The 14,688-nt window shown below is 44.0% G+C and overlaps 1 protein-coding gene across 1 annotated transcript in view; it reads left to right on the top strand.

Annotated features, from left to right (window-relative positions):
- Elp2 (elongator acetyltransferase complex subunit 2) overlaps positions 1-14,688 on the top strand; it is a 36,773-nt gene that overhangs the window by 6,854 nt on the left and 15,231 nt on the right. Inside the window, exons 4-14 of the mRNA XM_032885350.1 lie at positions 2,700-2,856; positions 3,210-3,287; positions 4,456-4,520; positions 5,232-5,298; positions 5,929-6,066; positions 7,671-7,766; positions 9,878-9,978; positions 10,176-10,307; positions 11,733-11,882; positions 12,121-12,300; positions 12,654-12,659. Of these exons, the coding sequence (XP_032741241.1) occupies positions 2,700-2,856; positions 3,210-3,287; positions 4,456-4,520; positions 5,232-5,298; positions 5,929-6,066; positions 7,671-7,766; positions 9,878-9,978; positions 10,176-10,307; positions 11,733-11,882; positions 12,121-12,300; positions 12,654-12,659 (1,170 nt within the window). The remainder of the gene's footprint in view (positions 1-2,699; positions 2,857-3,209; positions 3,288-4,455; positions 4,521-5,231; positions 5,299-5,928; positions 6,067-7,670; positions 7,767-9,877; positions 9,979-10,175; positions 10,308-11,732; positions 11,883-12,120; positions 12,301-12,653; positions 12,660-14,688) is intronic.

Below are 14,688 nucleotides of genomic sequence, written 5' to 3'. Positions count from 1 at the left end.
ACCACGAACCAGCTTTTTAGTTGCAAAGTGGAGGGTCATTGTCTTGGGAAAACTTTAGGGGTGAGGAGTCCAAGTAGGAAAAGCATTACAGAATGAAGCTGCCATTCCCATCTAAAGTCTCCCAGCATCCTGTTGAATTTGCAGGAGGCAGTTTTGGAAATGTTACTGATAATACATGTATGCAGGAGGAGAGAAGATCATATTTGAGCATTAGCCTTAGGAGTTTGCGATTAGACTGGTCATGGCAGGAGAATTATGAGTTCAAGGTCAGTATAGGCTATATAGCACAACATTGTCTCAAATATTTTTGTTTTGGTTGGGCTGGGTTACAGATGAGTGGCAGAACAGCTGCCTGGTGTGAATGAGTAAGGATTCAATCCTTCGCTTTGGGGCAGGGTATCTTTTTCAGCAGGCATTTGGAAGTCAGCGAAGGGAGTTCATCAAGTTACTGTGACAGCAGTGCTAACTAAGCATAGGAGAAACAGCAAGAAAGAAGGGGTCTAAAAAAGGCTCTCAGCACTGACAGGTTAGTTACAAAGTAAATTGGGACTATGATGGACAGGAGGTGAGTAAGTAAAACTTCAGCTCTTTCTTAGGGCCCTGGGAGAAAGGTGCTTCTGCAGAGAAAAATAGGCAAGTAGGAAGATACAGAGCCAAGTACAGTCATGTCATGGGAGAGCTGCTAGTTGTATGACCAGACTTACTGCTCTATGCCCCCACCATGAGATACAGGAATAGAGAGCCAAGTGGAGATGGGTTTTGGAGCCACCTGCATTTCTTTTTTTTTCTTTTCTTTTTTTCGGAGCTGGGGACCGAAGCCACCTGCATTTGAATGAGAGCAGAATGCTGCCCCCACTGGGCCCAGTCTTAGCAGAAGAATCCAGGGAGGAGAAGTGAACTCTTAGTTTTGAGACCTGAAGAGACAGACGTGCCAGACTTTTCCTCATTGCTTCCCTAAGCTCCCAGTGGTGAGACAGTCAAGTCGAGGGGAGAGTGAGGCTAGACTGAGTGGGCTCTGGGTGTGAAAGACCTAAAAGAAGGGTGAAAGATGTCTTAGTTAGGGCTTTAGTGCCGTGAACAGACACCATGGCCAAGGCAAGTCTTTTTTTTTTTTTTTTTTGGTTCTTTTTTTCGGAGCTGGGGACCAAACCCAGAGCCTTGCGCTTGCTAGGCAAGTGCTCTACCACTGAGCTAAATCCCCAACCCCAGGCAAGTCTTATAAAAGACAACATTTAATTGCGGCTGGCTTACAGGTTCAGAGATTCAGTCCTTTATCATCAAGGTGGGAGCATGACAACATCTAGACAGGTATGATACAGGCAGAGCTGAGAGTTCTACATCTTCATCTAAAGGCTGCTTGTGGAAGACTAACTTCCAGGCAGCTAGGATGAGTCTTATAGTCCACACCCACAGTGACATACCTATTCCAAAAGGGCCACACCTTCTAATAGTGCTACTCACTGGACTGAGCATATGTAAACCATCATATTCTACTCCCTGGCCCCATGATTCTTTGGGGACCATACCTAAACATAGCAAAAATAATGCAAAATACATTTAGTCCAACTTCAAAAGTCCCCATAGTCTTCCATTTCATTTCCTGGGCCCATTTAATACTTGAACTATACATTTTTTTTTCTAAGCTTGCTATGCTTGTTCAAAACACTCTTCATAACTGGAGAACAAAGTCTCCGTTGGGCTTTTTTGAGACTTTCTTTGTCAATATAATTTATATAAATCTGTTTACCTTAGACTCAGGTAGACTCTTCAGACAAGGGCAAAAAGCAGCTACATTCTGCACCAAAATACCACAAAATAGTCTAGGTCATATACTGAAATTCTTGTCCACTGAAACTTCTGGGGTCAGGTCTGCACAGTTCAAATCATACTCAGCAACAAAGTCTTTCATATTCCTACTAGGATAGTCCATTAAGCCCAACTTAAAGCATTCCACTACTTTCCAAATCCAAAGTCCTAAAATCCACATTCTTCTAAAAAAAAGCAAGGTCAGACCTATCACAGAAATACTCCACTCCTGGTACCAACTTGTGTCTTAGTGAGAGTTTTACTGCTGTGAACAGGCACCATGACCAAGGCAACTCTTATAAGGACAACATCTAATTGGGGCTGGTTTACAGGTTCAGAGGTTTAGTCCATTATCATCAAAGTGGGAGCATGGCAGCATCCAGACAGGCATGGTGCAGGAGGAGCTGAAAGTTCTACATCTTCATCTGAAGGCTGCAAGTGGAAGACTCGATTCCAGACAACTAGGGTGAGGGTCTTATAGCCCAAACCCACAGTGACACACCTACTCCAACAGGGCCACTTCTAATACTTCTAATAGTGCCACTCACTGAGCCGAGCACATACAAGCCATCACAAAAGGAATTGGTGTTCAAGGGAAGGGCAGAGCATCTTAGGGATTGGGTACCCCCATGCATTTCTGTGTGCACAGTTCTCAGTGTACCTCTCAGTTTGTGAAGCATGTGGACTAATGATCCTCCTGTCTCTACCTCCCAAGTGCTGGGATTAGGAATGTACAGCTATCATGTTCTATCTATAGCCTCCTGATCTTGATTTTTCGAGACAGTCAGCCTCAGACTTTATCAGCCTCCTGAGTTCTGGATCAAAGACATGAGCCACATGCCCAGTTTTATAATTCCTTTGTTCTCATAACACATGTGTCATTCCTGATTCAGGTTTTAAAATCAGTCCGTCTCCAAGGCCATGAAGGACCGGTTTATGCCGTGCATGGTATTTACCAGAGCGGGCCATCCGATGACGAACAGCATGCTCTGATAGCTTCTGCAGCTTCCGATTCCACAGTTCGACTCTGGTCTAAAAAGGGGTCTGAAGGTAGGTTTGGAGGCTCTAATCTGGGGGAGAGATGAGTAGCAGCTCCAAGAGCACATGTGCTCCACATTGCCAGCAACTTTAGAATGTTATCATTCTAATATGAATGCGTTCTCTTTGGCTTTTTTCAAAATACCTCTTAACCAAACTGTTTGACTAAGTAAATTCCTCCTAATTTTTAGATGAGCTATTTTGTTTTCTCTAACTTTGTTGAAATTTAACAACTTAATTTCTCCAAATCTCTGAGGCTTGGGGTTGACTTCTGTCCATCTGTCTACTGACACCCTGACTAGTGATACCACAGCTTCCTTAGATAAGCTGAGAGGCAGTTGCTCATGGTGAGTTTTGTTTTTCAGTGAAATGCCTTCAGATCTTGAACTTCGGGGATGGATTAGTTCTGACTGTCTGCCTGTCCACTTTGCCTGATACTGATGGTGAGTGTCCTGCCATTTATCAGAAGAATGCCTAAGGAAGTGTTTGGAGCCTGGACTTTGTATCTGTTACATCTTTTCTCTTGTGTTGGTGATCCAGCCGGTAGCCCTCACACAGGCTAAACTACTCTCTAGCACTGCGATCCTAGCCCTGTATCCAAATGCGCTTATGAAGTAAACTGGGCATTGAGATAAAAGTCTGTAACCTCAGCATTAGAGGACGGAGGCGGGAGGAGGATCAGGAGGTCAAGGCCAGCCTAGGCTACATGAGAGTGTCTCAGAAACAACAATAACTGAGATGTTGGTAACGTAACAGTTACTACAGTATTTAACACGCAAGTCTACATCACAAAGTTAAGGACAGCTGTCAGGAACTTTGCTAGCTGAGATTTTATTGATTTAATATATGCTCCAAATTGATATGGATGCTTATGGAATTTATCATAGATGTATCTAAGCCCAACTTTGAGAAAGTTCTTTGAAGGTTGGACTGAGTGGAAAAGTGCTTAACTGTGGGAGCTTCTCAAGGTGGCAGCTCTTCATGCCCTTGTGATGAGTTGACTTTCCTGCCTGTTTTATTTACAGAAATGGCAGTTGGTGTGAGACTGATATTCTCTTTACCCCCTCCTTTACCTGGAGGACAGGCCCACTTGCCAGAGACCTGCCTGGGAAACCCTAGCCTCTTCTGCTCTCTGCCCTTTGGGAGTCCTTCTGTCTGTCTACTCAGTTTCTAAGGCAGGATCTCTCTTCACATCCTGTATTCTAGGACAGATGGCCTGCAAGCTTTCTGCCAATTCTGTCTGTCTCTTATCTTGCCAAGGAGTGCTGGGATCATAGATGCATATCACCACATCTGGCTTTTTTATGTGGGTTCCACGGATTGAACTCAGGGATTAACGTCAAGCTTATGTGGCAAGCAATTAGCCTGTGCTTTCTCCCACCCCCTCCTTGTTTGTCACATCCCTTTCTCTCCCCTTCATCATAATGCAGAGTGGAGACACTCACTGTCTTAGAGTTTGTCAACAACCACTGACTAGAACCATGGAGAATGTCCAGTTATTCCTGGAGATCTTGTATTGATTGCGATGGTATGGGGAGCGGGAGGCAGTTTCTGGGCAGTTTCTGTGACGGTAGCTGCAGTATTCTCAGCCTTGCCTGTTTTCCTTCCCAGTGCCAGTGTTAGCATGTGGTGATGATGGCGGCAGAATTCACCTGTTTGTTCATCAGGATGACTGGGTAACCAGTGTTTGTACTTGACTTTATTAATGTATTCTGTCATGTTACATCCTCCCTCCCTCTGCCCCACCTTCCTCCATCCACACACTCCTCCATCTTCCTCCCTATTCACTCCTCCTCCTTTTCCTTTCAGAAAAGGGCAGACCTCCCGGGGATATCAACCAAACACGGTATAGCCAGTTGCAGTTAAGAAACTAGAGTTAGGTTTTGCTTAGTGGTATGTCTTAAAGAGACTACTTCTTGATGAGAACATTTTAGGGATGTTACAGTTCAAACCCGTGCAGTCCTCAGGGTGGTCTCCTCAACAGTTCTGCTGGGTGCTCTCTCACGTTACGAACACCTCACAACTCACCACACAACTACTACTGTGGTCATCCGGCCCAGAGTTATTAGAGGAAAACTGATAACTAAAACCCATAAAAATGCCACATGGGGGAGGGAGAGAAGAAAGATGCCATGCTGGTGTTTCCCCTTAGATCTCTGGGTGCCTATGGTACACCTGCTGCAGTACCCTGCGGTCCTGTTTGTCCTCTACGCAGAATGTATGCATTTTCTGAGCTAAAGGAGAGCGTCCCAGGACTAGGCTTGGTTAGTTCTAGGTCCTTGTTTCCTTTGATTCTGTAAGACATTTTGAAATAGTTATAAAGTCCAGGTAGCCAGCATTGTCAGTGCTGTAGCCAAGGCACACCTTACTGACTGGTATCTTCCTAGTTTCAGAAAATGCTTTCTCTGTGCGGACACGAGGACTGGATAAGAGGCGTGGAATGGGCAACCTTCGGTCAGTATGAGATTTTATGAGGAGTGAACATAGTGGGACAAGTTTATGTTATTTCTGTAACACAGCCTTTCTGGCTTTAGCTTCTAAGTGTTCTTTGTGTGTTACATTGTCGGCTCTCCCAGATAGACAGGGGTCTTAAAAGGAGCAAACACACACACATCTGGAGACTGAAAGACAGCATTCAGAGTGGGAGCAGGTTTTCTTTTCACCTTTGAGTCCTAAGATCAAAGCCACAGGGGCTTGGCTGAGTCCCTTTGCCCACTGAGCCATCTCACTGGCCCAGAAAAGGGATTTCTTAACCTATTTGCTAACTGCTGATTGGGTGGCAAAGGATGAAATAAGTTGATGTCTGCAGAGTGACAACAGTTGTCTTATTAATATGTACATGTTCTTGGAGAGTTCTTTGTAGAACCTCCTGGCCTAGCCATGGAGAACCACTGTTATGCATATTTATTAACATTGTGTGTATGTTTACCAGTGGCATTAAAAATGAATGCCAGTCAAATAAATGAAGGGTAGGGAAACAAAGTCCGATGTTTTCAGATCTAGAAATATATATATCATAGACGAAAAGTTTTACACCTAAATTTACTGTTTTAAAAAGTAGTGTAATATTTATTTCCTAATTAGGTAGAGACCTTTTCCTGGCAAGCTGTTCCCAGGATTGCCTAATAAGAATATGGAGGCTGTATATGAAACCGACATTTTTAGAAAGTGAGGACGGCAGCATAAGACTGAAGGAAAATACATTCACTATAAAAGTTGACGGTGAGTAACAGTGAAGGGTGTGATGTAGCAGAACCTCACTCTGCTAGCGCTTCCGTCTCTCTGTGTCGCCACACATCTGTTTATATAAGATCTGTTATTTTTCATGTTTAAAAGATTTTTATAAACTGATTAGTCCAGTCTTTTTAATTACTGAAAGGTATGCTTACTGTTTGTCAGTGAGTTAATTTGTGAAATGTGCAAGCATAGCATAAGGAGACCTAAAGGAAGAGTGTGAGCGCTGGTCCTGTTGGATACATTCATAAGGGACAAGCTAAGTTATTTGCATTTGAGTGGCATATGTAATTCAGATTTTCTTGCAGTAGATGTAGTAGACTGTTACATAATTACGGTAATAGACTGACTTCTCCACCCACAGATCTACTGGAATATTGTATGATGGAGATATATTTGGATTTGTCGGTCCACATTAGACCTCACTGTCTAGGTGTGCTGTTCTTGGTTAGTCTTGATTACAAAGCTGTTAGAGTTGTGACTTTCCTAGTAGTTAGATAGGGAAAACCAAGAAACGATATAGCCAACATAAGTAGCTATGCCAAAATATGAAAATTTTCATGTATTTGTTTTTAAAGTCTACAATAGGAATTTAGTTTTCCTTATTTTTTCATTTATGTTGTTTTTAAAAAACTGATAAATTATTAAGTAGGGAAATAAGGAGGCTGGCTTACCTGTTTTGCTGTCTGTTTGTCTGTCTATCTATGAATGAATGACAGGGTTTCATACATCCCAGGCTAGCCTTAATTCCTGAACGTCCTCCTTCTACCTTCTGAATGCTGTTAGAGGCTGTGCCACACTGCCCTGTCAGTGTCCAATGGGCTGGAGGCCAGGGCTGTTGCAGTGCAGGCTTGCACTCCCTCCCTCCTGAGCTACAGCCCTAACTTTGCTTTATTTTAATGCGATTAGTACTTGCTGTTGTTGTTGTTGCTGCTGTTGTTGTTGCTGCTGCTGCTGCTGCTGTTGTTACTGTTGTTGTTACTGTTGTTGTTGTTGTTACTGTTGCAGTTGTTGCTGTTGCTGTTGTTGATGTTACTGTTGTTGTTGTTGTTGTTACTGTTGCAGTTGTTGCTGTTGCTGTTGTTGATGTTGCTGTTGTTGATGTTACTGTTGTTGTTGTTATTGTTGTTGCTGCTGTTATTGTTGTTGTTGTTGCTGTTGTTGTTGTTGTGCTGGAGATTAATTCAACCCAGGGCTTTGCACATGCTAGGCAGAACACAGCTGATCTACACTTCAGCCCTGGTTCTGAGCTGACACATAAGAGTTGTACCATGTGATGGTTCAAAATGTAATGATGTGTGATTTTGCTCTTTAATTGTGTGTGACAGCCTTTTTTAGGAATATTTTAAAGAGTAAAAATATTCTTCAATATCAATGCCCAGATAGAAAAAAATGTATGAGAAAATGTATTTTTAGCTCTTTTTATCTAATTGGGAAGGTTAATGAAGTTTAGGGGTTTGTTTGTTCTTTTTGTTGAATTTGGATTATTATGTTTTGTTCTAATTTCTTGACATAATTACACAAGACTGGATTTTACAAATGTTCTTTGGACGAGCCATGAAGAAAGGGTCCCTGAGTTGCTTCTGTTTTAGGTATTAGCACGACGGTTGCAGTTATCCTGGAGACAGTGCTGGCTGGACATGAAAACTGGGTGAATGCCATTCACTGGCAGCCTTCGTTTTACAAAGGTAGGAGGACAGCCAATAGTTCCTGCTTCATTACATGGAACTGGGGGATTGCTTTGAGTGTAACTAAAGTTCGTAAATGTGAGGCGTGCTGACCTGTGTAGTCAGTGTGCTGACAGCAACACTGTGAGAGTCAGTCGGGCTGGCTGGCTGCTGGGAGCTGACTCTGCCATCCTCCTGCTAACTGTGTTTCTTTAAAGTTCCCGTGGCTTTCCGGAGTTTAAGGAAAATTGACTGAAACCAGCCTCACTGGGATCTTCACTGTCTTGATAGTGTGGAGGGGGTGATATTGAGGGCAGTACATAGGAAAAACAATGCTTTTCCCTTCTTCTTTTGCCCTTCCCTTCTGTGGCATCTGAGGGCAGCGTACCACATTGAAGCTGGTGCTGCTGTAAGGCTGAGGAAGGTACAGGCTGGTTCTCTGACCCAGGAGAAGCCATCATTAACTCCCAGTGCCCCTCTTAGGTTCGACATGCCTGGCACCCAGTCTTTTTCACCATTTTATGCTTCTCTGCCAGCTCCAGTGTATGCCATGCAGCCGTGCTTATGGTCTCATTCTTTCCAACCCATGGCCTCTCCACTGTTCCTGCCCCATGTGCACGACTGTCATCCACTCAGGGCTCTGCACCTGCTCTGTCCCAGGGCCCACAGTTCACCAGCTTTAGCTCAGCCACCTGGCTGTGTGACTCACTTTTCTTTCTAGCAAGCCAGGTTTAATTTATTTATTTATTTATTTATTTATTTATTTATTTATTTATTTATTTATTTTGGTTCTTTTTTTCCGGAGCTGGGGACCGAAGCCAGGGCCTTGCGCTTCCTAGGCAAGCGCTCTACCACTGAGCTAAATCCCCAACCCCGCCAGGTTTAATTTAAAACTAAAAAGTAATCTTGTTGTTCGTGATGGTGCATACCTGTGATCCCACCACTAGAGAGGCTGAGGCAGGAGGATTGCAAGTTTGTAGCCAGACTGAACTACATAATAAAACCCCATTTCAAAAGAAAGAGTGTGCCGGGCATGGTAGTGCAGTTGTAATTCTAGCAATAGGGGGCTGAGACAGAAGGATTGCAAGATCAAGGCTAGCCCATCTTAAAGCCTGAGCCACACAAGTTAAAGGAAGAAAGACTGTATACTCATATTTGCTCATTTGAAGCTGTATTCCCACCAGTAAAAATTAGAAGAAGAGGAGCGAGAGTGATATATCTGACACCCTCTTTGGACTTTAAGGGCACTGGCACTCACACACATAGATGCATAATTAATAGGTTTTTTATAGTTAAAATATTCAAAAGAGGGCTGGACGTAGTTCAGGGACTAAGATCCAGCTTTGCTCTTGCAGAGGACCCAGGTCAGTTCCCAGCAGCCATGTCAGGTGGCTCGCAATGTAAATCACAACTCCAGGGGATTAAACACCTCTGCACATGCCAACATGGAGATGAGCTACAGACACATTATTAAAAGTAGTTTAAAAATACTAAAAAAAGAAAACCTTATAAAATTTATTTAAAACGATATGTATAATTTTAAAAGCAGACATTAGATTTTCTGTAGTTTAAGAGCCCATGTCCCTTTGAAGCTTTTCCTCCATTGTATGGAGACACAGTGCTAGGTCAGTGAGTGTCAGCCCTAGCATGTGATTGGGCCTGAATTCCATGTTTATATAGTTGTGGACAGCAGTGCTGTCATTGACATAACTTGGCACTGGTAAGTACTTAACCTTCTGCGTCACACTGTTGTATGTGCTTGGAGATGCAGCCATATTGGTTCCTGTAGCTCTGGTTCATTACCCTATAAGATTCCATTGTCTGAGTATATCACAGTTTGTTTGTCTTAGGGGTAGATCTTATGGCTGTTTGTACAGCCTCACAGTGTAGCCCAGGCTGGCCTTGAGCTTGAAGCAGTTGTCCTGCCTCAGCTTCCTGCTGCTGGGCTATGGTGTGAGCATCGCTCCTGGCTGCGCAGCCCTCCCTGTTGTGGGTCAGTGTGCTGCCTGCCCCTCTGCTTTGTCCTGACAGTCGCCCTCCCTGTTGTGGTCAGTGTGCTGCCTGCCCCTCTGCTTTGTCCTGACAGTCTGGGCTCTGCTTCTGGATCATCTAAACACCGCTTCTCTCTTCAGATGGCGTTCTGCAGCAGCCAGTGAGATTGCTGTCTGTCTCCATGGACAAAACCATGGTTCTTTGGGCTCCAGATGAAGAGTCAGGGGTTTGGTTAGAGCAGGTAAGATATGGGTATTTAAGAAATAAAAATTTTTAGAGTCAGTATATATACCCCAGCTCTATATTCCAAGAGCTGTAAATGTTCACTCTTTGTGTACATTGCACATTAAATGAACTGTAACTTACTCTCTATAGACTCCTTTTCCAGTGTGAGAAATGGACCTATTGGTTGATAACTGTTTTTCTGTCTTTGTATAGGTCCGAGTAGGTGAAGTAGGTGGAAATACCCTGGGGTTCTATGGTTGCCAGTTCGGTGAGAATGGCTCCATGATCATCGCGCATGCCTTCCACGGAGCAATGCACCTTTGGAAACAGAGCACAGTAAATCCAGTACGAGCCTCTTGTGCCTTGTGCTTTCCTAGGAGGCATGTCTAAGCAGAAATGGCATTCACTTCTAAAGATGGCCTGTGGTACTTACGCTAGGTTAGAAGTTTGGGCTTTTCTAGGAAGAAGAATGCAGAGTTGTATAGCAGTGTGAGAGCATTGAATAATGCTATTTATGTGAGTCTGCAGTGTGGCTCAGTGACATAGGCCCAGTTTATGTGAGGCCCTGGATTGTCTGTCCTCTCCCCTCCCCCAATCATGTGCACATGAAAGTCAGGGTCTGGATGCTATATAAGGGATTTTTAAATTTAACAAACTGAAGAAATAAGGATATTTGGTGAATTATGACTTGTCATATTTTGGACACATATCTCATACCTTCCTATTTTAATATATTTTGCAAATTTTTGTGTGTATGTTGGTGTGTAAGTGCAAGTGTGTTGGTGTGCAGCGGCAAAGGTTAGAAGATGAGCTGCAGAACGTGCGCCCTCCTAATACTCTGGGGTGGAACTTAGGTCAGCTGTCAGCAGGCGTGGTGGCTGGTTGCTTTATTTGCTGGGCCATCTCACTAGCCCAGTAGCTCCCTTTACAGAGTACAGATTCATGTATTCATCAGTTTTAGTTTGTGGCCTTTGTACTAATCCCCTCTGAAATTTTAAGTTTTTGTTTTATTGGAGAATTAGTCTTCCAGGCATGTAAATACAGGTGCCAGTGGAAGCCAAAAGAGGGTGTTGGATTTCTTGGAACTGGTGGACATGGGTGTTGGGTACTGAACTTGGTGGTCTGGAAGAACAGTACACACTCTTAACCATTGAGCCATCTTTCTACCCCTTCAAGATTGAGATTCCTTATTTTTCAAATATTTACTTTGTGTGCATGTACGTTTGTGTGAGTGTGTGCTGAGATATATGTGTAGGTGTTCATGCCTGCCTGTGCACAGGAACCAGGAGAGCCCTTGAAAGCTGGAGTTATGGACATTTTCAGCATGCTTGGCTTGCTCCATGGCTGCTGAGATCTACGCTCGCCTTCGTGATTGCTCAGCAAGCACGCTTAACCACTGAGCCGTCTCTCCAGCCCAGGGCTGATTTTTATGAACAAGTAGGGAGCTACTCTTGGAAGACTGTACTGATAATCCCAAAGTTCTGTCTATAACACTCAGAGCCTGTTATAAACACCATTAGAGCTTAACTGTACAACACATACTTGTATAGTAGGGGAATTAATATAATTTCTTTGCCATATGTCCTTACAAGATATAACTTAGTTTAATTATTGACCCAGTGCTAGAACACAGTTGGGTGTTACAGTCTAATGTGAGTGGTGGGAAACAGCTCCTTTTTTGTAGGATCTGGTCTTGAGCGTTTAGCCTTGCAGCTTTCCGCTGGCGGTCCCTGCTTACTGTGCTTACGTGTGTGATCATTTTCATTGCAGCGGCAGTGGGTTCCAGAGATCGTCATTTCAGGACACTTCGATGGTGTCCAAGACCTAATTTGGGATCCAGAGGGAGAGTTCATCATCACCACCAGCACCGATCAGACAACTCGCCTTTTTGCCCCATGGAAGAAGAAGAACCGATCTCAGGTGAGACGTCTTCCTCCTTAACTCAGGGCCTTCCTTCCGCTTGACGTTTCCCAGTGCATAGCCTGCATTAGGAGCATTCACGCTGAGGCCACCATGCAACATAACTGCACACCACTGGATCGCTGGCAATGGGAACTACTTGGCAGCAAGTTTTACATCCTATATTTCGCTTGTTGAAAAGGACTGGTTTTTGGAGTGTGCACCCGTTTTTATTGTCTGTGCTGTGATTTAACCCCAGGTGACGTGGCATGAGATCGCAAGGCCTCAGATACATGGGTACAACCTCAAGTGTTTGGCGATGATTGATCGGTTTCAGTTCGTGTCTGGAGCAGATGAAAAAGTTCTCCGTGTTTTTTCTGCTCCTCGGAATTTTGTGGAAAATTTTAGTGTCATTTCTCGACAGCCACTGAGTCACATGGTCTATGATGTGAGTATTTCTCTAATTTAGATATAGCACACAGTAGAGAAGAAGTTAAATCATGCTTCAGGTTTCATAGACTTATGGGAGCCACAGCATGGAGTGGTTTAAACGTTAACATGGGCTGGAGAGACGGCTCGGCAGTGAAGAGCATTTGCTGCTCTTGCAGAGGACCTGAGTTTCGTCTTCAGCACTGTGTGGTGCCTCACAGCCTTCCTTAACTCCAGTTGCAGGGGGTCTGGTGCTTTCTTCTGACCTCCACAGGCATCAGGCACATGTGTGGTGCACATGTATACATGTGGGCTAAACACTCTCGCACGTAGAAAAGAACTCTAAAATAAATAAACAAACAGGTCTGTGTGTAACAGAGTTTGAGACTCTGAAGCGGCGATATCATGTTCATTGATAGGATGAGAACGCGGCTGTCATGTTGTCTCTGCAGTAGGGCACTGGATTGAGTGATGGACGGATCCTACCTTGATAGAGACTCCAGTCTTTCTCTAGGGCAGAACTCATGGGATAGGGAGAGTTCATTGCTGCATCTTCTTTTCTTTTTTAAAAAGATTTCTTGAAGCAGTATCTCATTATGTAGACTTGACTAGGCTTTAATTTGCTGCGTAGACCAGGCTAACCTCAAACTTGTAGAGATCCACCTGCCTCTTCCTCCCAAGTGCTGGGATTAAAGATATGTGCCACCACTTCTGGCCTAATAAGTATATCATATGACAGGAAAATAAGTTGTGGAAGAACTCACCAATTAGAATAATGAGTAATTTTTTTTTAATTAAAGTTGCTATGATTTGTGTGTATGAGTGTGTGTCATATGAAGACATTTTATATTTTTGTATATTTATGTCTGCTTTTTACATAAGATTTGGGGTACTTAGAAAAATATTTGAATTTGGATTTAAAATACAGCTTGGGTTACTTAGCATGTACATGGCCCATGGTTCTAGTGCTGAAGAAAACAACATGAATTATAAGATTATGAAATAGGTAGTGTGTGCCTTTAATACCTGTCTTAGTTAGGGTTTTACTGCTGTGAACAGACATCATGACCAAGGAAAGTCTTATAAAAGACAACATTTAATTGGGACTGGCTCACAGGTTGAGAAGTTCAGTCCAGTATCATCAAGATGTGAGCAGGGCAGCATCCAGACAGGCATGGTGCAGGCAGAGCTGAGAGTTCTGCATCTTCATCTGAGAAGGCTGCTTATGGAAGACTCCATTCCAGACAGCTAGGAGTAGGGTCTTAAAGCCCACACCCACAGTGACACACCTACTCCATCAAGGCCACACCCGCTCCAAGGCCACACCTCCAAATAGTGCCGCTCCTGGGCCAGGCATATACAAGTCATCACAGTGCCCACACTTGGAAAGCAAAGGCTGGCAGATGTGTATGAGTTCAAGGTCAGCCTGGTCTTCATAGTGAGTGTTAGGTCAGCCAAGGCTATGTAGTAAGACCTGTCTCCAAAAAAGCCAAACGAAGAAAAAAATAAAACAAAAAAGGAATGGAAATTGAGTGGGAAGACTGTTGGCTTTAGAGGCTGGTTCTCTTGCACATAAGTGCCTGTTTGTACTTTATTACTAAGAGTTGGGTCACAGGTAAAAGGGAGGGGTTGGGGGAGGGAGCCAGAGCTGTGGGGCTGTTGAAGAGGTAACTGGAGACTTGAAGGAAAGTGCTGGAGCGCTTTAGGTGGTAATAATAGCTCATATTGGTTCCGTTGGAAGAATGGGGTGGAAAGCATTGTGGGAAAAGAGGATTATGTGGGAGCCCGGAGTGTAAAGGGAAACCAGCAGCGGTGTGGGAAAGGAAGGAGCGAGCAGAGCCATGGGGAACTTCCTGCCTCAGCTTTCTCAGTTCCTGAAGGCAGCTGCTGAGGGGTCCAGAGGGAGCTCTGTGGGTCGAGGGAGAGCAGGGTTAGGGCCTGTTGAGTTCTAGGAAATGAAGTGGGGTTTTCTGGGATTCCAGGAAAGGTTTAGCTCTGGTTCTGTGTGCTAGAATGCAGACTTTGTCCACATGATGAGTGCTGGATTGCCTCTCACTGCCCTTTTCCACAGTGTGTAGGATAGCATGCAGCATCCCGGTCCAGGTCACCATTCTCAGTCCTTTGGAGTCCTCCTAGCACTCGTGTCCACTTCCAGCGTGTGTGTAAGGCTGAGCCAGTAAACACTCAGCATATGGTTGTCCGCATATGGCTACATGCCATTTCTGATGGTCCGCATATGGCTACATGCCATTTCTGATGGTCCGCATATGGCTCACATGTGAGTGCACGGTCTAGGCAGAGTTGCCTTTTCAGATCATAGTTCACTGAGTTGTAAAAGTAGCTTTAAGTTATTTACACATATATTTAAAATGTCATGACTATACCTTTTTGGGCTACT

The sequence above is a fragment of the Rattus rattus genome, chromosome 15 (genome assembly GCF_011064425.1).
Source record: "Rattus rattus isolate New Zealand chromosome 15, Rrattus_CSIRO_v1, whole genome shotgun sequence".
Classification (NCBI taxonomy): domain Eukaryota; kingdom Metazoa; phylum Chordata; class Mammalia; order Rodentia; family Muridae; genus Rattus; species Rattus rattus.
This window is presented reverse-complemented; position numbering and strand designations above follow the sequence as displayed.